Source organism: Octodon degus, unplaced genomic scaffold (genome assembly GCF_000260255.1).
Source record: "Octodon degus isolate 3935 unplaced genomic scaffold, OctDeg1.0 scaffold00131, whole genome shotgun sequence".
Lineage (NCBI taxonomy): Eukaryota > Metazoa > Chordata > Mammalia > Rodentia > Octodontidae > Octodon > Octodon degus.
In genome coordinates, this window is record NW_004524707.1 from 1,792,667 (window position 1) to 1,815,877 (window position 23,211).

The 23,211-nt window shown below is 49.5% G+C and overlaps 1 protein-coding gene across 1 annotated transcript in view; it reads left to right on the forward strand.

Annotated features, from left to right (window-relative positions):
• Rassf5 (Ras association domain family member 5) overlaps nucleotides 1-23,211 on the forward strand; it is an 84,472-nt gene that overhangs the window by 29,381 nt on the left and 31,880 nt on the right. Inside the window, exon 2 of the mRNA XM_004641139.3 lies at nucleotides 10,064-10,185. Within this exon, the coding sequence (XP_004641196.1) occupies nucleotides 10,064-10,185 (122 nt within the window). The remainder of the gene's footprint in view (nucleotides 1-10,063; nucleotides 10,186-23,211) is intronic.

A 23,211-nucleotide genomic window follows, 5' to 3' on the forward strand; every position in this document is an offset into this window, starting at 1 on the left:
CTTCCTCCGGGTTCTCAGCCTCAGGGTGTGTGGCTCTGATGAATGATTAATGCACCGCTGAGAGGCGCACCCACCCACGCCCGCCCACGTGGGGCAGGACTGTGCCTCTGCAGGCCCGCATGGGTGCCTAGTTTCTACCAGGCTGGCTGGGTATGTCTGGGAGGAGGGCACATGGGACAAGTCCAGCTGCCTGGGGATGTGACATCCAAGAAGCCAGGCTTGGGGAATTAGTAACTACTGGCACAAGGAGGGAGTTTTGGTAACTGCTTTAGAACCTTCTGAGTGGACAACCAAGTAGACCTTTTTGCCTTTTCTTTCAGCATAAAGATCCCTTAAGAGTACATTTGTCAACTCTCATCAACCCTGCCAAATGCAAAGCAGATAGAGTTGTTGGACAGTAGGGATGAGGACCTTAGCATAGTCTTTGGATCACTTCCTGCTGCCTTGCTTCACCCAGGCTCCCCAGTGCTCCCTACCTCCCCAGCCTGCCTTGCAGACCTGCTTCCCAGAGGCCACCCACCCCAACATGAGACCTGGAGGTTGGGTCCCAAATTGACCATATTCCGATGCATCCTCTCTTGGCTCCTCCCACAGAGACAGCAGGCCTTGTACAGCTGTCTACAGGAGGTGACTTCTGGGTGTCCTTCTTACCACTGCATTGGCCTTTCCTGTTGGCCCCCTGGGCATGCCCCCCCACCCCATCCCCACATTGGAGTTGGAGTTGGGTTTGGGTAGTGGGAAGGGCAGTTGTGTGTCTCCAAACCCCGTGGTTGGGGGTGGCGAGTGTGATCAGCAGTGGTCTGTCCTCTGGAACAAGTAACTGCAGTAAAGGGTCTTGGGAGGGCTGGGTTCAGGCTCTTCTCTGGAAACATTAAGATGCAGATGACCTGAGCAGTTTCAATTCCCGTGCCTTCAGCCGCGCTAGTTTCACCCTTCTTATGGAAAAGGTTTAGAGGCTGTGTTGATTTTGGCAGTGCCTGCAGCCCTATCCCAGGCAGCAATGGAGGGCGGTGGAGCTGGTTGCAGCTAGGAATAATGTAGGTGAAGGGGGAAATTGTGGGATTCTGCAGCTCAGGAAAAGAAGACTGAAAAGTAGAGGTTATTTTGTGGGGGCCTCCCATGCTGAGTCGACAGGAAACTGGGTCCCCAGACTCAGGAGTCCCACAGCACTGATAATGAAAGCTGTTATTTACGGAGGTCCTTCCAAGTCCAGGCATGTTGGGTCATTTACATACATTTTAATTTAGAAATTATACTACAAGAAAAATGTTATGACCTCTTTTGTGGGTGAGGGAATTGAGGCTAGATCAATTCCATATTTAACCAAGATGAATGGTCCAGCTATCTCATAGCCAGTTAGTGGCAGGACTTCAAATCCCGACCCGTGTGGTGTGGAGGCCCAGCTCCAGATGGAGGATTCCGTCCCTCACACCTGCTCTCTAAAGACTCTGGCCCACATGTGCAGCAATGTGTTTCACGAGTTTCTGATTTATAGCTGCTGAGTGGGTGTGCTTCCAGCATGTGAGGAGGCTGGTGTGGGAACCCAGTGCCCATCCTGCTGTCGGGGAGCGCGGTTGCAGCAGTCGGGCCTGCATGTGGGAAGCTGAGAGCCTGCTGCCTGCTAGAACCTGGCATTGGCAGGGAGCTGGCCTCTCTGGTGAAGTTGCCCTGAGAGCTCAGGACAGAAACCTCTGGCTGTTGTCTTGGGAGTCTCTCAGAGGTGACATCACAGAGATAGAGGGGTTGTGGTTAGAGAACAGTCCGGAGCGGAGGCAGAAGCCCTTGGAGCCCTGACAGCCCCCAAAGCTGAGTGGCTTGGCTGAGCAGCTGGGAGGCCGGAGCCAGCTGGGATATGGGTCTCCCAGAACTCTGAGGAAGTGTGGAGGCCACTCTCAATTCCATCCCCTATTCAGCACAGCCCTGGCTTCCAGCCATGCAGAGCAGGGGGACACGACCGAGTAGGGGTGGCTCTGAGGAATGGGCTATTACAAAGACACAAGACACAAGAGGCAGCCAGAGGTGGTGGATTCCAGGCCCAGCCCTGCCACTCGCAGGCTGTGAGGCAATCGCTGAGTCACTTCACCTCTTCAAGTCCAAATTTCTTCATCTCAAATGAAAATAGAGGTAAACTAAAGATGCTAGAAACTTAGGCCCACACAAAAAACAACCCACAGGCCAGGGAGATAGCTCAGCGGTCTAAAGCACCTGCTTAGGCAAGCTCAGGCAGCCTCAGGTGACCCTGGTTTGATCCCCAGCACACATGCCAGGCCAGCCCCGCCCTCAGGGGCTTCTAAAAGTTTTATTCGGAATTACCCAAACTTGGAAGCAAGGAGTCTTTCAGTAGGTGAAAAGATAAACAAAACACAATAGATCCAGTCAATAGCTTTTTGCTCAGCAATATAAAAAGATGAGCTGTCAAGCCATGAAAGGAAAGGGAGGAAACTTAAGTATGCATTACTCAGTGAAAGAGCCCATCTGAAAAGTCTGTGTACTGCCTGATTCCAACTATGATGTTCTGGAAAAAGCAGAGCAGTGGAAACAAAGATCAGTGGATGCTAGGAACTAGGGCAGAGGAGAATGAATAGGTGGAACACTGGGAATTTCTAAGGCAGCAGAACTACTTGGTACATGCTATTGTAATGGTGGGGCTGGAGAGATAGCTCGGCGGTCTAAGCACCTGCCTGGCAAGCATTAGGACCTGGCTTCAACCCCCAGTACCACATGCTATGCAGGCTCCACCCTGGGTGCACAGAGCTGGCCAACAAGATTGCGCATGGTGGTGCACTCCTGTAATGCCAGCTCTTGGGGGGCTAAAACAGGAGGATCACTATGAGTCTGAGCTCCATAGTGAGACCTTGTACCAAATACGTACTTTTTTTTTAAAATGAAGCTAAATATTGTAATGGTGGATGCATTTCCAGAAGCAAGGATGTGTAACACCAAGGATGTGTGACTCCAGAGGTGACCCAAATAGCTGTAGGTTGGAATGTGTCAACATAGATGCATCAGCTGTAGCACATGAGCTGCTCTGGGGGGGAGGTGTTGATGAGGGGAGGTCATGTATGTGTAGGGGCAGGGGTGATAAAGAAATCACTTGGCTGGGGTGGTGTCACATGCCTCTAGTCTTGGTACTCTGGGAGGCTGGGGCAGGGGCATTGCAAATTTAAGCCTAGCATAGGCAATGTAAGTACTTAATGAGACCTTGTCAATCAATAAAAAAATAAATAAAATCTTAAAAGGTTTTAAAATGCTGAGGATGTAGCTTAGTGCAGAGCCCAGTGTTCAATCCCCACTATGCAACACAAGAAAGAAAAAGAATACTTCCTGTGTAGTTTTGCTGTAACCCTAAAACTGCTTTAATATAATCTTTTTTTTTTTTTTTTTGGCAGAACCGGGGATTGAACTCAGGCCCTTGCACTTGTCAGGGAAGTACTTATTCTACTGAGCCATCTCCCTGGCCCTGCTTTAATATAATCTAAGAAATAAATGTTGAAACAGTATCAGGCAGACACAGCAAAAATTATACAAAGACAGGATGGTGGGTAGTGAATAAGTGGGGCTTGCTGGCATCCCAACACGGGCATGTAACCTGCCTTTGTTCCCTTTTAAAGCATATTCCCGGGGCTGGTGAGATGGCTCAGTGGTCTAAAAGCACCTACTTAGAACAAGCTTAGCAAAGCACAGGGACCACAGTTCAATCCCCCAGCACCACATGCCAGCCAGCCCCTCCCCCTGGTGGGCTGAGCTGGCCACACACACACACACACACACACACACACACATAAATAAAATTTAAAAAAAATAAAATAAAATAAAATAAAGCATATTCCCCATTAGTCAATAAGATATGCTCATTGTAAACATTTAAACCATTGAGAAACTGAGAGAAGGAAAGATGTTTGAAATTTCATCCCGTCGAAGAACAAACACACGCTCGCCTCCCAGACGTCTCCCTGCACCATCTGTGTGGAAATATGCGTGTATTTTATACCGCCAGCATCACAGAGCAATGTTTCCCTTCTTTCTCTGGTAGGCAGTGGGCATATCTCCATGTTGACCAATGGTGATCTATCTGCAGAATTTTATATAATGGCACGATGGTTTTCCATTGATAAATGGGCCACCATAACTGTGACAAGTCCCCTTGAGATAGATGGATTTGGAGGGTATTTCTGGAACTTTGTTGTCGTGAACAATGATGTGATGAAGATACCTTTAGATACAAGTGAGTGCACCCCCAGGGTAAATGAGGCTGCAGAAGCAGAGCTGCAGAGACAGTGCTACTGGCAGGTCCCCACGTCCTCTTCGATATTGAACATGTTCGACTTTGAGTAATGATTTTCCTTTCTGAAACTAGTGAAGCATTTAAAAATTCAAATACTAGAGGGGGTAAGCAGGAAAGAGAGGAAGAGGGAAGTCCTAGGGAGACAGAGGAAGATCACCCCTCCCTGGCTCCAGGTAGCCTCAGCAGAGAGCTGAGGCCTGGAAGCTCCTGACCACAAGGGGTGAGTGCACGGAAGAGGGCTAAGGCGGTGTCTCTGGCACCTGGTAGGGACCTGGAGGGGTCGGTGGCACTGCTGCCGTGTGCACAGAGGCTCTCGGGGCCTGATGGTGACTGCCGGCCAGACTAGACTTGGCTTTGAAGCAGACAATAAGCACAGGTAACAATCGTTGAACCCATAGTGTATACCACACGTTGCATCTCATCCAGCCTACTTGGCAGCCCTATAAGCGGGTACTATGATGACCTCTACTTCAGGAAAAGTAAAGCCCTAGGACATAGGAGCCCAGCCTGGGTCAGAGCAGTACTCACACTCTAGTCTCTTCATTTCAGCCAGCGATGAAGTTCTGCTCCTTCCTCCATCCACTCAGTCAATCCGTATGACCTTTGTTGAGTGCTTACTATCAAATGGGCTTCTCTAGTGCTGGGCAGAATCCAAGACACAGGACTGGAGACAGGACCTGGGCCACAGAGACCTGGAGAGGTGGTGTGGTCACAGAGGGAGCTCCCAGATCTGTTGTAGGGACCCCAAAGTCCCCTGGCAGCTCTGGGGGCCACGTGGATAGGGGATTCCCTGGCTGGGGGAGGGGCAGGTGAAGGCTGTGTGGTGGGGGACTGCCAGGAATGGAGCGGGCCTGGCCAGCCTAGCAGGCAGGGACTGAGGGCGACGGAGATGCTGCCGCAGTAGCTCATCCCAGAGGCCCTGATGGAGCAGCTCCCAGTGCAAGAATGGGGCCTTAAAATGAATGTCTCTGAAGGAGCCAGGATAGGGCCTGCTGCCTAAGGCCTGTCTTCCAGGGCTGAGATCAGGACAACATCCCATCCCCTGCACTCTTTAAAAACTTTCATAAATTATAATTTTTCATTGTACTATACCTTTTCTCAAAAAAAGATTTCCTTATAGTACCTAATGCATTATTTTAGAATCAGTGCTCTTTGTGTGCTTGTTTTGAAAGTAAGTAGCTGGAGAAAGGTGTACATTGCCCATCAGGAGCTTGGTGGGTGGGTAAGAAATCAGCATAGCTAGTAGTGGACAGAGAGGGAGGTGGAAGGCACATTTATTAACTGGGGACCTTGTTCCAGGCCTTCGGTGCAGTTTTTGGCCTCAAGAACCACACGCACTCTTCACAGCAGCCCTATGGCTTGGCTGTTATGATTCCTGTTCATAGGTGAGAAAACAGTGTGCTGTCACAGAGCCATGCACACTGCAGGGCGGGAGTTCTCTTCATCACACCAGAGCCCCGGCCAGCTCGCTGGTCCCAAGACAGTGTGGAGGGGTTGGGAGAAGCTGTGTCCCGAGGCTGGGGATTCTGGGAGGTGGGTGCACACTCCGCAACTCAGGTGCTTGAAGTTGCTTTGTCCACGCAAGGTGAGAAGCTGCTCTCTGCTGACTGGGGAGTGGTGGTGGGAGACTCTCAGGGCTCCCTGTAACCAGCTCAGCATGCTAAGGGCCTGCCACACCCTCAGCCTGCATGCTGGAGTGGGGAGAGTTAAGCAGAGAGCTCTTTTATCTCCGGATCTTTAGTGCAACTCCCTGTGTGCAAGAGCTTTAGAGGATCTTATCAATGGAATGCCTATGTTTGAGAAAAAAGAGCCACTCGAGTTACACTGTCCCTCTGCAGGGCATGTGTCACCTTGCTGCTTATGTGCAGGCATTTGGCAGCTGAGGTGGGGTGGAGACTAATTCAGCAGCCCTGGGGATTAGGAGGAGGTTTGCACAGTCTGCCTGCGTTTCGGGAAAACAATCTCCCAGTGCAAAGTCCCACCTGCATCCTCTAGGTGGAAGTGGAAGGAAAAGGAATGATCCCTGAGCATGGCAGGTTGACATGGCTCTGAGCTTGAGTGACAAAAGCCAGGAGCAGGGTTCCTGGGCTAGACAGTGGCCCTGAGCTGAGCCCTACCTTCCTTGGCCCTGCTCTGCATCCACTGCAAATCCCTGGGACTGGCATCCGTGGCACACTGAGTCTGTGCTCCCCTTGTGGCCCAGAGTCCATGTTGCGGTTCATCTGTGCTTCCCCTAAAAAGAAGGACTTCAGTCCTAATCCCTATACCCCTGTGAGCTTATTTGGAACTGACATCATCGCAGATGTCATCGGCTAAGTTGAGGTCACACTGGAGTAAGCTGGTCCCCAACACAATGTGACTAGAATTCCCATAAGAAGATAGCCATTGAAGACAAGGAAACACCAAAGCAGCCTGCTGAAGATGTAGGCAGAAGTCGGAGGTCTGAGGCCGGCAAAACCTCAGAAACTGAGAGAGCCAGGTCAGGGCCCCTGACATGCTTCAGAGCGAGCGTGGCCCTGGCACCAAGTGATGTTAAAGTCGGCCTCCAGGATGAGAGACAGGCTGGGAGTCCTGTTTTAAGTCAGCCACCTCCTGGTGCTTTGCTCTGGTCACCTTAGGAATCTAGTGGGCTCTGGGTGCTGGGGGTCCTCCCTCCTGCCACCCAGTCCCTTTCTTGGGAGAGGACCCTACTGCGGTTTGGAGCCGTCATTGCTCCCTGCACTTGGCCCTTTCTATTCCCATGGGTCCCTCTCCCAAAGCTTGGAAGCACATTTATGTTCCTCAAAGCATTACTTGGGAATAGGGGACAAGAGCTGCAGTGGGAAGGAAGGGGGGGGGGAAACGGTCATTCTGTCTTCTAGATGTCACCAGAAAGTCAATTCTTTCTTAAAACAAACAAACACACAAACTGCAGTCAAATCTTAGGAATGTTGCTGCCTCAGCTTTTGCTGCCACTTGGTGCTGAGACCCTCATGTTGTCTATTTATCACACTGAAGCCCCTGTCTTCTCTTGACCCCTGTGACAGGGACATCTGAAGGACCTGGCTCTGTCCCATGTTTCTGTCTCCAGAGCCTTCTGTGCCCCAACCTTCCCATGGAAACCCAGGAGGCCACAGCCAGAGAAGGCCCCTTCCCAGGGCTTCTGTGACCCTGGCCACCCAGCGTCCCTCTTTCTTCCCTTGTCCAGGCTGTGAGGATATGGCAGAGGGGCCACTTGGTTAAGCTGCCTCGAGGGAGCTCAGACCCTGGACCCAGGGGACGTGACCTTGTCTTTGGAGTGGCACGGGTCTCTCCACTCCTGGCACACACACCAGGCTGCCGGCTGCCATCTCTGTGTCTGGAGAGAGCGCTAGGGCTGTGACTTCATCGCTTCCAGGGCCAGGAAGTCCAGTGCTGTGCTGCAATGGCTTGGCTGCAGCTACAATTCCATGGTCTGCTGGAATGGATCGCTAGTGCCCAGATGTGCCGTGCTCAGATCCTGAGCCCCGCCTCCTGGAGCCTTCTGTTCCCAGCTCTGTCCAGCTCAGCAGCAGACCTGTGAACAGATCTTCTGAGGTTTCGGTGCCATCTCCAGAGCCTGTGTGTGTTGAGAGAGATGGTGAAAGAAAGAGAAGGACATGAGAATGGCCCAGAGTCCTGTGTTCGCCATGCGGGGTGCTGCAGGCAGAGGGGAGTGCTCCTCCTGCCCCCCAGATGAGGTCCAGTTGGGAGCCAGGGCAGCGCTGCTCTCCAGCTGGCAGGGCCTCCTTGCTCTCTTCTTCCTTGTTCCTGCTTGTTGGCATCTCTGCAGCATTTTTCATGGCTCAGAGCATGAGCAGGGGCCACGCAGGTGTGTCCCAGGGCCAGAGCTGGGACAATGCTGTCTTTTGTGGGCTCTGGCCTAAGTGCCACACTGTCAATAGCCTTGGCGTTTCTGGGCACTGCAGGCAGGGGTGGCTTGGCTTGCACACCCCTGTGCCCTTCACCCCACTAAGGTGAGACTGTGCCAGTGTGAAGCACACCTCCCTTTACAGGGTTCAGAGCCCCCTCTTCCTGTCCTGGGGGGAGAGGAAGGCCTACTATGAAGGTGTTCCAGGAAGGAAGGTGCATCTTTGGGGGGGACGCCGGTACCGCATCGCCCACAGGCATGAGAGAGATGAGCAGTAGAGTTCTGGCTTTCAACCCAGAAAGGTGGCTGGGGCTTCAGCCCATGGGTCCAAGACTGAAGGGTTCTGGAGCCTGTGCCCCCACTTAGACAGTGCCCTACAGGTGGTGGTGAGAAAACCCTTGTGAGAGCTTAGTCCAGGTGCTCCTGTGGGGGGGCCATGGGGAGGGGTGGCTGGGCTGTGGGCCTCATCCCAGAGTTGTTCATCTGTGTGTGTGGAAAGGCAGCCACCACCATAGCCTGAGACAGTGTGCAACGTGGTGGAACACGTCTAGGATCCCAGCATCAGAAGGCTGAGGCAGGAGGATGGCCGGGAAAATGAGGCTTGCCTGTGCTGCACAGGGAGACCCTGTCTCAAAACAATTTTTTTTTTTTTTTGTACCAGAAATTGAATTCAGGACATTGCTCTTGTCAGGCAGGTGTTTATGCCACTGAGCTATAACTCCAGAATTTTTTTTTTTTTCCGGAACCGGGGATTGAACTCAGCCCCTTGCACTTGCCAGGGAAGCGCTTATTCCACTGAGCCATCTCCCCAGCCCCAACTCCAGAATTTTAAAAAAATTTTAATTATCTAATTATTACAGAGACCAGATGTGTTTTTTGAATCTTGTTAGAAGAGACTCAGCATGTTTAAGCCCTTAGCAACCAAAGGCAGACTCCAAGTCCCCAGGTTATCCAAGCAAGTCCAGGCAGCCGTCCCTCTGTGCCAGCCCATGGCCCATTCATAGCCAGCAGGGGACCCCTAAGAGACTCCAGGCCTTCAGGCTGAGCTGAGGCTCCTCCGGACAAGAGGCCACACCAGTGGGGCAGCCATCGTGGGAGCTGCACTTGTGCGCTAAACTTTTTGTTTGTTTTTGTACCAGGAATTGAACCCAGGGTTTTATACCCCTGCCTTTTATAAATGCATATATTTTGATCCAGGGCCTTGTTAAGTTGATAAGTTGCTTGGGCTGAGCTCAAATGTTCATTCCTCCTGCCTCAGCCTCCCGGGGTGCTAGGAGTACAGGCCTGTGCCACTGTGCGCCCCTGAGATCTCTGCCTTTTGCCAGCTTGAGCATTTGTTCCTTCTGCTGCCACCCTTTCCTTCTGTCTTCATTGTCCCCTACTTCCTGCCAAGGAGGCCCCAGTGGGAGCACTAAGAAAGCTGAGAAATATCAGCTTTATGTCAGTGGGCCCCTGACTCTCTGTCTCTCTCTCTCTGTCTCTCTGTTTGTCTCTGTCTCTGTCTCTCTCCATCTCTCTCTGTCTGTCTCTTGGCCTCAGTTTCCGTACCTCTAAGGATGTCCCCAAGGCTGTTTCCAAATCTGGAAATGAAATCTCTACTTCCATGGAAATGAACCCCGTAGGCTGTTTCAGGTGGGAATTGGCAGAAAGAGCAAGTATGAAGAGCCAGATGGGCTGGCAGCAACAAAGTCTCTGAGGCCACTGGGCCCATAGCAGTGACTGTGGGCATACCTCACTGTACCCACTGATGGAGGTGACAGCAAGTCGGGCGTTGGCCTTGTGCTGTGCCCCCACCTGCTGCATTGCTTTACCCCTCAGCAGTGGGTGGAGATGTCTTTGGTTGTGACCCTGGGAGGGAAACGGCAGGAATCCTGCTGAGCCCTGATGCCCCTGTGGTTCTTTCCCTCCAGACTGCAAGTTCACCTGTCACCCTGAGTGCCGCAGCCTCATCCAGCTGGACTGCAGTCGGCAGGAGGGCCCAGCACGGGACAGACCCTCCCGGGAGACCATCCTCACCCCGGCCTTCAGCCAGGTAGGCAGCGGGCACAGTTGGGGCAGGCCCTGCGGGCCCCGGGCTCTGCTTGCTCTCTTAAGAGCTCTGTGTGTGCGAGATGTGGGGTCCACTTCAGGCCCTTTCCAAGGGATCTGGGGCAGGCACAGTGGGGTCTTCATAAACTCAGCAGTGCCTGTGATTGTCTCTAAGCATGGAGTCTGATCCTGAAGTGGGGGTAGGAAGGGGCAGGGTGGGACCTAGAGGAGCTTCCAGAAGGTTCCTAGAGCCCTGGGCCAAGGGGATGATGCGGCCAAAGCTTCACGCACCATCTGACCTTCAGAAGGGGCGGGGAGGGGGAGGCATCACAGACCTTGAGGGTGTCCTGCCTGCCCGCCCTCAGCCAGCCAGGGACCAGAACAACCTCTAGAGAGGTAAGGGCAATGTTTCTTCTTTGTGTCAAAGGACCAAGAAGTTAGGTGGCTGGGTGGCACCTGATTGTAATCCCAGCTACTCAGAAGGCTGAGGCAGAAGCAGTGTAATTCCCGGCTAGCCAGGGCAATTTAGCAAGATCCTGTCTCAAAATAAAAGTTCTTTTAAAAGAGCTGGGAACTCTTTTTTTTTTTTAAATTGTATTTGTGTGTGTGTGTGTGTGTGTGTGTGTGTGTGTGTGTGTGGCCAGCTCAGCCCACCTGGGGGTGGGGCTGGCTGGCATGTGGTGCTGGGGGATTGAACCGCAGTCCCTGCGCTTTGCTAAACTTGTTCTAAGTAGGTGCCTTAGACCACTGAGCCATCTCACCAGCCCCTTAGAGCTGGGAACTCTTGTTGAATTCCTATTACTTTGTTTAGTGAAATCTTGTATCATTTCTAATGCTGGCTTTTTTTTTTCTATCATTATTTGTATTCTTTAAAAGTCTGGGGAGAGGGGCCAGGGAGATGGCTCAGTAGAATAAGCCCTTGCCTGGCAAGCAAAAGGGCCTGAGTTCAATCCCCGGTTCCACAAAATAAATAAATAAAAAAAAATAATAAAAAAAAAGTCTGGGGAGATAGCTCAGCTGTCTAAGTGCCTGTCTGCCAAGTGCAAGGACACAGGTTTGATCCCCAGCACTGTATGCATACTGGCCCTGACCCTGTACTAAATAAACAAATAAATAAATAAATAAATAAATATTTTTAAAAAGCTGGGGATGTAACTTAGTGGCCTAGTGCAGGCATGCAGGAGGTCCTGGTTCCATCTCTAGTCCTGAAGGCCAGGGGAAGAGGTGGTCAGGGACCAGGAAGTTGATTCCAAAATAATTCTTGTTCCTGGGTTTTGCCAAAGCACTTGAAAAACAGTGTGGCCAGCAAGGTGGTGCACACCTAGAATCCCAGCACTCAAGTGGCTGAAGCAGGAGGATCAAAGCAAGTTCAAGACCAGCCTGAGCTCCAAAGTGAACTAAAGCCCAGCCTGAACTGCACAGTGAGACCCTGTCTCAAAAAGATAAAAAGACAAAAAAAGAAAGAATGGAAAAAAAGAGGGAAGAAGGAAGGAAAGAAAGAGAAAGAAAGGAAAGAAAGGAAAGGAAGGAAGGAAGAAAGAAAGGAAGGAAGGAAGGAAGGAAGAAAGAAAGAAAGAAAGAAAGAAAGAAAGAAAGAAAGAAAGAAAGAAAGAAAGGTGCAGTGAGTCCAGACTTGGACACCTAGGGTTTGGAATGGAGACAGAGGAGGGCATTTCCTGATTCCTATACTAAGCAAGCATTTATTGGTAATCTGTTATGTGCCAAGGGCTGGTGGGAGTGGAGGTAATAAAAGGTACATCATGACAGCCCTCAGAGTTTACATTCCGGCAGGGGATGCCAAACACAACGAAATAGTAGATCCTGTGACACGTACTCTGTAAGAAGATGAGCCATGTGTTTTGGTTACATGTGCAGTTGCTTCTGCTGGGAGAAAGCAGGAAGGCTTCCCAGAGGAGGTGATGTTTGCAGACTGCTGGCCAGGAAGTAAGGCGTGTTCCAGGATGTATGCGTTTATTCATTTAACAGATATGTTTTGAGTGTTTACCACGTGCCAGGCCCAGGAATGCCAAGAACCTAGTGACAAAAGAAAGAGACTCGGCCCCTGCTCATCCTGTGCTGAATGGGCATGTGGGGGTAGTTTTAAACAAGCTCCGAGTCTAAGGCAGAGAAGCCAACATGCTATGAGATAGGAAAGGGGACCTAGACATTATGGGGGCTCACGAGCTGCCCCAAATCGCCAGGGTAGCCATCCACACGCTTTCTGATCACACTGCCCATGATGAAAAGTGCTCAAAGGCCCCGTCTGTTTGGGTGTCTCAGGCTCCCTGCTGCTCCCTGGAGTCTTTGTGTTCCCCTGAAGTGTTCTCAGGAGCAGGTGTGACAACACTTTTATGAGGATGGTCCTGAATTGTTATTACAAACTCAGTGCATCCACCTGAACTTGGGAGCCGTGGTCCGGTGGACCCTGAATGTGTCCCTGGTGGATCAGGCTTGGCCCTTAGCAGGAACCTGTCTGCCCAGTGAGAGTAGGGCCGAGGGCGCATCAGACTCACAAAGCACCGGTGTGCAGTGCAGATTGCTGCTGCTGAGGGAGCTGGGGTTTGAACCAGGGCCTCCAGTGTGCTAGGTATGTGCTCTATCACTGAGCCTCAGAGATGCAGCTTTTGATGGTGTTCCTTAGGAGAGGGAGGTTACATAGAATGAGGGAGGAACATAGACTTTGCCATACAACAACATTCCTAAGAGTGCCAACTCTTCACAGTGTTCTATTCCCCTGGGAGCTTCTAAGTTTTTTTTCTTTCTTTCTCCCTCAACCCTTCCCATCCCCCACACTGAGCCAGCTTCCCAACCCCTGCTTCCTAGATTTCCTTCTTGGGTCTGTCCAGTGTGTCCCTTGGAGTAGCTGGAATCAAAAGGGAGTGATTTAGCCATGAGGTGGTGTGAGCCTGTAGTCCTGACTCTGAGAGGCAGGGGCAGGGGGATGGCAAGTTAAAGTCTAGCTTGGGCAACTTCATGGAACCCTGTCACAAAATAGAGAATAAGGGCCGGGGAGATGGCTCAGTGGAATAAGCGCTTCCCTGGCAAGTGCAAGGGCCTGAGTTCAATCCCCGGTTCCGCAAAAAAAAAAAAAAAAGAATAAAAGAGCTGGGGATATAGCTCAGTGTAAAGACCCTGGGTTCCATCCCCAGGACTGACAAAGGACAGGGTTGGGGTATGAGCTGCTCTCCTCACCCTGACATATGTCTAGAGACATTCTTGGTTGCCATAGCATGAGAGATACTAGTAGCCTCTAGTGAGCCGAAGATGCTGCCACGGAGCCTACAATACACAGGACAGTCGCCCAAGACACATGGCCCCAAATGCCAATCGTGCGGAGCCTGACAAGCCTGCCCTGGCGTGGCTCAGCCAGCTCCCAAGTGCACTGAGCGGGAGACTCAGGAAGGGCCTGCCATCTGCTAGCCACATCGTTTCATCCTTAAAATGCCAGCAGGGGAGAGGAGCTCTGGAGTGGAGGATTTGAACGTGGAGCCACTCCCTGTCCTGGGTGGAAGACAGGAGGTGGGGTAAGCTCCAAACACCCTGGCAAACTACACTGGGGCTGTGCTTGAAGCAGAGATACCACTGAGAAGCCACCGAGCAAGGGGGCAACGTTCCACGTGGTGTCGTGCAGCGCCCAGTCTGCTGTTTGCACGCAGGTAGCAGGGAGTACATTGCTGGTGGGGCAGGCTGCTGTGTTTGCCTTGGACTGGCCATGGTGAGCAGGGCTTCAGCAGAGCAGGTCAGGAATCGGCCTCTGTCACCGAAGCTGGGCCCTGTAGGGGTCCTTTGCCCTCACTAAAACACTCTTGGTGCTGATTTCTGCCCAGGCTTGATTTCTGTTGGATATGAAGATACTGCTTTCTTATACCTGGAGGTCCTCACCATGCAGGGTCATCCTTCAGGCCTGGTGCTGTCTTCCTGGGGACTTCTATGGCAGAGGCCTGGGCCTGGAGCTCAGCTACTTCAGGGCATGTGTGGGGCTGTTAGAGGAGGTCACATGTTGGTGGCATTCCTTCTCTCTGCTCTTAAAGGGGAAGAAAATCATCGATTTTTCCTCCATCCTGACAGAGCCAGTCTTTGTTGACATTTATATATGTCCTTCCTGTACGCTCATGCATTTTTCAAGTGTGGTTGAGATCATCCTGCAGATCAGCATTTGGCCTCAACCTTTTAAAAGCAATCATCACAGTGATGTCTCCCTACACCAGTGTGGGGGGAGGGAAAGGGATGAGCCTAGGAGAGAAAGGACAGCTCCAAGCCAGGCTACAAGCTGTAGGCTGTAGTGTGTCTCCTGCAGGCATCAGAAACACATGCAGCCGGTAGCTTGCTGGGCTTCTGCCAATCCCAAACGCAATGGTCTCAGAGCCTCTCCCTGGAGATCCTGGGGTCTGTGGTACCCGCCGTGTGACCCTGAGGTCTCCTACAAGGAGGCCTGGAGCTCCTCTTCAGTCTCATCCCATTTCCTAAAGATCATCGTTATTATTGATTACAGACCACCTGAACTGCTGAAACAGCTACTGTTCCTCAACGTGCAGCGTGCCCTGACCTGAAAGAATTATGGTTTTGGTGGTTTTAAAAGTACTCTTATCAGCTGAGTATGGTGGTGCACACCTGTAATCTCAGCATTCCAGGAGGCTGCTGCAGGAACAGCACAAGTTCAACCCCAGTCTGGGCAACTTTGTGATTTAGCAAAATAAAAAGGGCCTGGGAATACAGCTCAGTGGCAAAGCTTGGTTCGGAAACGAACTGTTAGAGCACCAAGCATGGTGCTACACTTCTGTGATCCCAGCTCTTCTTTGGAGGATGAGGCAGGGAGATCACAAGTTCGAAGCCTGCTGGGCCACTTATTGAGATCTTGTCTCAAAATAAAAATAAAAAGAGTAGGCATATAGCTCAGGGGTAGAGCACTTGCCTAGTGTACACCAGGCCCTGGTTCAACCCTTAGCACTGGGGAAGAAAAGTGTTCTTACCATGTCAGCCACCCCTGTGATGAAAACCGACAGTGGCTCCCCAGGGCGCCTGGATGACCTCTGAGGCCTTGGTCCAGTTCTTCCACTACCTCTGGAGAAGCCAACCTGCCTTCCAGGCGGTTACCTATCGCGCCTGCGGGTCTTCGCCCCTTCCTGCAGGCTAAGAGAGCCTGAAGCCAACCTGCCTTCCAGTCAAAATGTGTTTGACCTGCAATCATTGCTACTTCCTCTTATAACCCACTGCCCCTGAGGGCCCCGCATCTCTGGCCTGTGGCTTTCGGTGCCATTTTTCTGAGGCACATAAGGCATGGATCATAAGGCACAAACTCCCCTTTTACTCACACCCTTTGCAGCCAGAACCAAAATCGTCCCTGCAGCTGGCCAAGATGCTTCCTGCCGCTGGCCCTGAGGCCCTGGAGCAGGCACGAGGCTTCCAGGCCCCTGTGGCAGCTCCCAGCGCTCAGGCTCTCCCGCGCCCGGAACTGTGGCTATAACTGCTCCTCCCACGCTGTCACTTACTTCAGTTCTCTTTAAATAGACTCAGTTAAACTTAAATCCATTTTTGTTAGAGGAAAATTTCAGTATCCTTGCATCATTACTTTGATGGAGTTCATTTTTTCCCCAGACATGTATTGAATTAATATTTAATCGCTAAAATTTAGAAAAACGTATCTAAAGACTGCTTCACATTCATTTCACATAATTGGTTGAGCCAGGTCCTGTACTGAAATCTTTCCGGGTGCCCTCAGTGGGAAGCCCAGAGGCCAGGGTCTCTGGTCCTCTGGTGGCTGGACTCCGGGCACTGGCTCCAGGGGGCGCCACAGAGCCCCCTGGGAGCCATGGAGAGAACTCCGGGGGTGCTAGGAAGGAAATCCCGGCCCTCAAACTGATGCTGCCATACCCTTCCAAAGGAGGGGTGGGTCCTTAAGTGCAGTCAGGGAGTAGAGCAATGTGAAAACAGGACAGCCACCGCACAGGGGACAAGCGATTTATATTGTGTGAATGTGGGTGTGCACATGTGTATGTGGGTATGTGTGACCGGCGTGTGTGCAGGCATATGTGCAGTGCACGGTGTTCGGATCTGGAGGGTGCTCACCAATATGTCAGAAGGGTTTCCACCAAGTGACAGGTAGAGTTAAAATGATATTATGAGACTGAACTTTTGCTATTTGATTTTCTGCTGCATGACTGTGAGATGATTCTACTGTTTCTAATGCAATGTTTTTTAAAGGCAATAATACATAGTGTCCTAAGGAAAGGGAAGACACCTGGCCTTGGTGACTCAAGATCGTCCCCAGGGTAGCTGGGGGTCCTAGGGAGGAGGTGGTGTGAACACATGTGCAGCCTATGGGCTAAGTGTCCTTAGTGGCGTGACTGCCCAGGGTCATTGCTGAAACTGGCAGCAGTCCCAGTGGATTTAGTCCCTTCAACAAAAAACTCCCGGTGGCTTCCAACTACCCTCAAATGAGCCTAAATCTGGATTAGAGCCTGAAACCCTTCCTGGGCTGGGTCTACCAGCTCGTGGGGCACCAGAAAGCTGAGCCATCATCCTGGATATAAAGCCAGGCCACTGTGCCTTGTGGCTTGGGTGGTACTTTCCGTTTCATGGCCTACAGTTATCCTCTTCTAACATGGAGTCCTAAGTCTTTGCTCCACTCTGCAGATGACCTGTCCCCACATCACCCAAGGGAGCTCAAGGGTGGCTCCCAGAGCTCGAGGTGGATCAGCCCAGCCTGATGAGCCAACCTCCAACACTCACAAATACATCCCTGGTCACTGTCGTTCCTCAGTGGCATCCCTGCTGGGTTCTCCCCCACCCCCATAGCAAAGGTGACTGTGTTGGCTGGGAGTTCTGAGTGTCCTGGTTCCCAGTCCTGAGCTCCCTCCCGCAGACACCACTGTCTCCATTACCAGTTCTCTGTCCTTCTAAGGCCTTCCAGAGAGGAAGTCCTGCCCCAGTCCTCTGTCCAGCCGTCAGTGTTGAGCCCAGGGTCACCACATGGGGGAGCCCCAGAGCAGGCGGGGAAGAACCTGGAAGGGGAGGAGGTTGGGGGTGGGTCTCTAAGTGGCTGGGTGACAAAGGTCCTAATAGACTCCTGCACACCTCTTGGGAAGTGCAGGGTCCTGAATCGCTTCTGAAAGATGCTTATGACGAGGAAATGTAAACAGTAACACCAGCAGCTGGCATTTGTGAGGCATGCAGTACCTACGACATTCTACCTGCTTTATTATTTAGAGAAGAGTGTGGAAATTTCAACACTTCCTGTAGATTTGCCTATTTGTCCTCCCAACTGTACGTTCTTGCATTCTGAGCTCCGTCACTGAGTGCCTACACTTTTAAGATTATTAGGTCCCCTTTATTAATTTACCATGAGAGAATCTTCTTCATCCCTTGTAACATTCTTGGATCTGAAATCTACTTCAACGTTAATATAGCCACGCAGCTTTGTTTTGGCCAGTTAGCGTGGCATTTCTCTAGGCTTTCTATTATTTTTAGGCTATTTGTGTCTTTACTCCGTCATGCATTGCTGGGTGGTGAGGGAAGCTTCTGAGAAACATGTCACTGAGCTGTGTAAGGCCCGCGTGAACTCACACGAACATTGGGGGCACGTTCTACTGCACTGTAGGGTAGCCTGTGGCTTCTTCTTCTTCTTTTTTTTTGTTTTCATTTTTGGTTTTTTGAGATTAGTACTCTCATTATGTAGTACAGGCTGGCCCTGAGCACACTGCGTACCCCAAGCTGGCCACAGACTCACAGTGATCCTCCTGCCTCGGCCTCCTAAGGCTCAGATTACAGGCATGCACACCACATGTGCCCCTATCACTTTTAAGATACAAATATGTTCAGCATGTTGCTGTACTGAATACTATAGGCTGTTGTGGTACAATGGCAAGTATTTGTGTATCAAAACATAGGAAAAATTCAGGAGAAATACAAGGTGGTGATAGGAATTTCTAGCTCATTTATAATCTTAGGGGAGCACTGTTGTACATGGGGTTTATTGTTGACTAAAACATTATGCAGCATTGGTTGTATTTAAAAGTCATGTGTTTTAGGCAGCAAAGAATTGGATCTTTTTTTTTTAAATTCATTCTGAAGGGGGCCGGAGAGACAGCTCAGCAGCATAAGCTGGCAAGCACAAGGTCCCAACTTTGATTCCCAGCACCACAAAATAAATAAATAATAAATGAAATTTAATCTGATCATCTCTACCACTGAATTAGAGTATTTAGCCAAATTAAATTTAATGTGATTATTGATGGGCTCAGATTTTTTTATTTTCCATAAAGGGGCTTGCTGTATAGTTGAGGCTGATCTTGAGCTCACTTTGTAGTTCAGGTGGGCCTGGGACTCACTGTGGTCCTCCTGCCTCAACCTCCCAAGTGTTAGGGTTATAGGCATGTACCAGCACACCTGGATGGAGTTAATTTTTATTTTTTATTCATTTATTTTTTTCCTGTATTTAGAACAGGGTTTACAGGGGCTCAAGGGTCTCACTATGGAGATTGGGGCTTGTAGTGATTCTCCTGTTTTCAGCCTCCCAAGCACTGGGATTACAGGCACGCTACCATGCCCAGTTTCAATCGCTGTCTCAGCACACCCTGGGGGCGGGGCCAGCATGGTACACTGGGGATCGAACCTCAGCCGCTGCGCTGTGCTGAAGCAGGTGCTGAGCTATCTGGCCAGCCCACTGGACTTAATTTTATATCTGTCTTTTCCAAATACATATTTATATTCTACTTGTTCTTTCTGCCCTTTCGCTTTCTCTGTTTTTGCCCATTTATTTGATTGACAATATATTTTATGATTCCATTCTCCCTTATTTTTTTTTTGCTTGTAAGATTTAGCCCTTTGTTACTTTAGTTGTTGATTACAATCTACCTATCAAGTGATATTATACCACTTCACGTATAATATAAGAATCTTTTTTTTTTTTTTTTTTTTTTTTGAGACAGTCTCATGCAGTTCAGGCTGGCCTTGAGCTCACTTTGTAGCCCAAGCTGGTTCCAAACTTGCAACAATTCTCTACCTCAGCCTCCCAAGTGCTGGGATTACACTTGATATACAACACCACACCCAACCTTAAAAATATTTGTTAAAAAAAAATTTAAAACCTATGTGTGGTGGTGCCCCTCAACACTTGGGAGGCTGAGGCAGGAGGATTGCCATGAGTTTGAGGCCAGTCTGGGCTCTCTAGTCAGTTCAAGGCCAGCTTGAACTGCACAGTGAGTCTCAAAGAAAAATAAAAAATCTTAAAGTATATAAATATGTACTCTATTTCCCCTGTTTGTGTACTTGTGGGCTGGGGAAATAGCTCAGTGGAATAAGTGCTTGCCTGGAAAGCACAAGGTCCTGAGTTTAATCCCTGGTACCACACACACAAAAAAACAATGTCACTGTATACTATCAACTGCATACTACATTGCTACCATTTTATTAAATGGTCAATTACCTTAAATTTAAATAATAAAAAGTAACTATATTTTCCTTATCAATGTGGTTACCATATCTGGTATTCACACACACACACACACACACACACACACACACACACACACCTTTGGGTAGATCTAAGTTTCCACTGAGATATCAGATTTTCCCTCTGTAGGAAGAACTTTCTTAGACTTTTCTAGTATTGCGGACATGCCAGTAACACATTCTTTCAGCTTTCCCTGTCCAAAAAAAAAAGAAAGAAAGAAAAGCCCTTATTTCCATCTTTGTTTTTGAAAAATTTTTACTGGGTAGAAAATTCTAGGTTGACAGGTTTGGAGTTTTTGTTTTGTTTTTTGGTTTGCAATTTTAAAAGTGTTGCTTCACTATTTGATATTTGCATTGTTTTCAATAGTAAATAAGTTGTTATATTTCTCTGTCCTGCGTGTGTCTTCTTTTGCTGTTTTAAAATGTTCTATTTATCACTGACTTTGAATATTTCAGTTGTGCTGTGCCTGACTACACTTGATGGTTTTTTGCCCGTTAGTCACTGAATTTCTTGGATCTGTAAGTGAGCTCAAGGCCAAACTGAACTGCGTAGTGAGACCTTGTCTCAAAAAAAGAAAAGAAAAGAAAATATCAGGTTTTATTTCTTCAAACATTTTTGTCCCTTCCCTCTGTGAGAATGCCAGTTATAAATGTAGGGACTGATAAGAGAAATACAGTGACATTAAAATGTATTACAGTAAGAGACACATTGCTATTAACCCTCTTAAAATACTCTCACTTCGAAAATGCCATTCCCCCCATTCTGGGTACTGAACCAGTTCTAGAACTCCTCTTCTGTGAGCCTCTTTAGTTATGCTGTTATGGCTGTTTTGACACCCTGGATCATCTTAAAACTTTGACCTTTGAGGCCAGGGAGATGGCTCAGTGGAATAAGCGCTTCCCTGGTAAGCGCAAGGACCTGAGTTCAATCCCTAGTTCCGCAAAAAAAACCAAAACAAACAAAAAAAAAAATCTTTGACCTATTATGGTTGCTTTGACCTTGGAGACAAGCCGGAAGTTGCTAGGTGCCAGGTCCAGGGGAAAAGGTGAATGAGGACCCCATAATGTTTTCACGAGCCCGCTCCTCTGTTGGATGGCACCTGGCAGCCGCATTCACTGTAGTTTTGATCATACCTCTATTTTTTTTTTCTTTTTTTGCAGACCCAGGGATTGAACTCAGACCCTTGTGCTTGCCAGGCAAGCGCTTATGCTGCTGAGCCATCTCCCCGGCCCCTATCATACCTCTTAAAGATTCATGAAAGAGAACTTCCAGCATTGCTTCAGAAAGTGGTATGAATGATGAGTCAAGTGTGTACAAAACGACAGGGATTAGTGGCCATGTGTCTTTTACTGTAATAATTTTAAAATTTAAAAAGTTTGTCTATTTCAGCCATACCTACTGTATTATTAGATGTATGGATGTTCTTGCAGCTTTCTGCTCTGTTCACACTTTAAATTCTTCTTTGTGTCATATTTTGGATGTTTGGTATTGCTTTGTCACCCAATGCACTAAACTTTTCTTTTTTTTTTAAATTTTTATTTATTTATGTGTGTGTGTGTGTGTGTGTGTGTGTGTGTGTGTGTGTGTCCCGCTCAGCCCACCAGGGGGCAGGGCTGGCTGGCATGTGGTGCTGGGGGATTGAACCGGGTCCCTGTGCTTTGCTAAGCTTGTTCTAAGTAGGTGCTTTAGACCACTGAGCCATCTCACCAGCCCTAAACTTTTCTTTTTTTATGTATTTAGTACAGGGTATACAGGGGCTCACTGCATAGATCGGACTTGGTGATTCTCCTGTTTTCAGCCTCCCAAGCACTGGGATTACAGGCGTGCACCACCTTGCCCAATCTCAATTGCTGTCTCAATGCACCAGGATTGAACCCCAGTCCCTGCATCTGGCCGGCCCTTAAACTTTCTTTTCCAATGTATGATTTTTCTAATCTCTTCTAGGAAATTTTTCATTGAAAGCTTTGAAAATTTTATCACTAGGAGTTTGATTTGGGTATTTTCTAATATCTTCCATGTTTCTACTTAACTTTTTGAATAAATAGAAGACACATCACTTTTAGTGTCTTTGCCAATTCTAAAATCTGTCTCAGTTACAGACTGACATCAATCAATTGATTTTTCTCCTCATTAAGGATCAAATTTTTCTGATTTTTTTTTTTTTCATGTTCGGTGATTTTTGCTTAGATGTCCCCGAAGCTGCTGACAGCCCCTTTCTGATTTTCTGTGGCTCATAGCATCTTAGAGTGCTGTAACCTGACTTTGGACTGCTTAATACATTTATGATCTAGCAATTAATTATTTGATACTGATAGCATCTTCTATCCTCCTCTGGCCACCTCCAATTGTCACAGCATTGATGAGATACCAAAAAGGCGGAGACTGGGGTGTCATATGCAACCATTCCTTGAGATTTAGAAGATGGGGAGTGGACTACATCAGACTCCTTCTATTTTCAGACATAGTTTCCTTAGCTCGAAAGTTCAAAGTTTGGCCCTTGTTTTCCTTTGGATTCCTCCCCTTAGGACAGAACTGACTGCCCCTCCCAGGGAGCTCCAAAGACAGGCAGGCAAGTGCCACCCGTCCCTGTACAGGCCAACAAGAGGAGCCAGTTCCCCAGTCCCTCCTCTCTGACTACACCTGGTCAGAGAGATGAGACAGCTCTAATATAGCTGGGAGAGCTCACCCGTGCTCCTTCACAGATTCCCTGCCCCATGCAGAAGCCAGGAGTGCTGGCTCTCAGTGATTCACTGGCCCTAGGCAGTCCCCCCTCAGAGGAGCTCCCACGCCAACTCTGACCAGTCAGGGCTGAGCTTGGTCCTGACTGGGCAGGGCAGAAGCCTGTCCCCAGAGGGGTGCGCCTTCGGTCTGGCTCCAAGGAGGCAAGGAGCAGCAGGACACCAGCCACCAGACATCCTGGAGAGACTTGTATGTGCTGTCTGAACCCTGAGGGAGCAGGGGACTGCTCAGATGGCCCAGTCGGTGAGGAGCTCTGAGGTGGGTGGTGACAAATCTCTCCTTCCTGTGGATGGCAGGGCTAATAGATGTGCACATCTCCTACTGGTGACCAAGCTGTCCTGGGTGCTGGAGGATTGCCTGGCCTAGAGAGGGGCCTATGACAGAAAGGCTGTCCATTAGAAAGAAACACACTCTATCACTCTCAAGTGTCACTAGAGGACAGTGGGAGACAGAATCCCTGACCTGACTCCAGCCCCAACATGAGCCCTTTGGCCTCTTCAGTGTCAGCCTTGTGGTCACCGAAAAGAAGTGAGGTGTGGGCAGCACCCCCAAGGAAGTGACTCTTGTGTGAGTCTAACCTCCCTGGTACAGCCCACACCTCCGAGGACAGGAAGTCGTACGAGGAGGAATTGAGCTGTCTGCTGCACATGCTCACTTTGTGCAGAAAAATGCCGCTCCCAGGAGGGTGGGTGGCATTTCTTAAGACTCAACCCAGATAGGATATCTGCGCAAGGGTGCTTCTGGAGCCCCTGAGGGTGTGCGTGGGGGGTCATGGCTGGGGAAAATGTGTCAGGAAGGGGGAAGAACCAGAAGGGCGATTTTAAATGTTCTTTTTTTTTT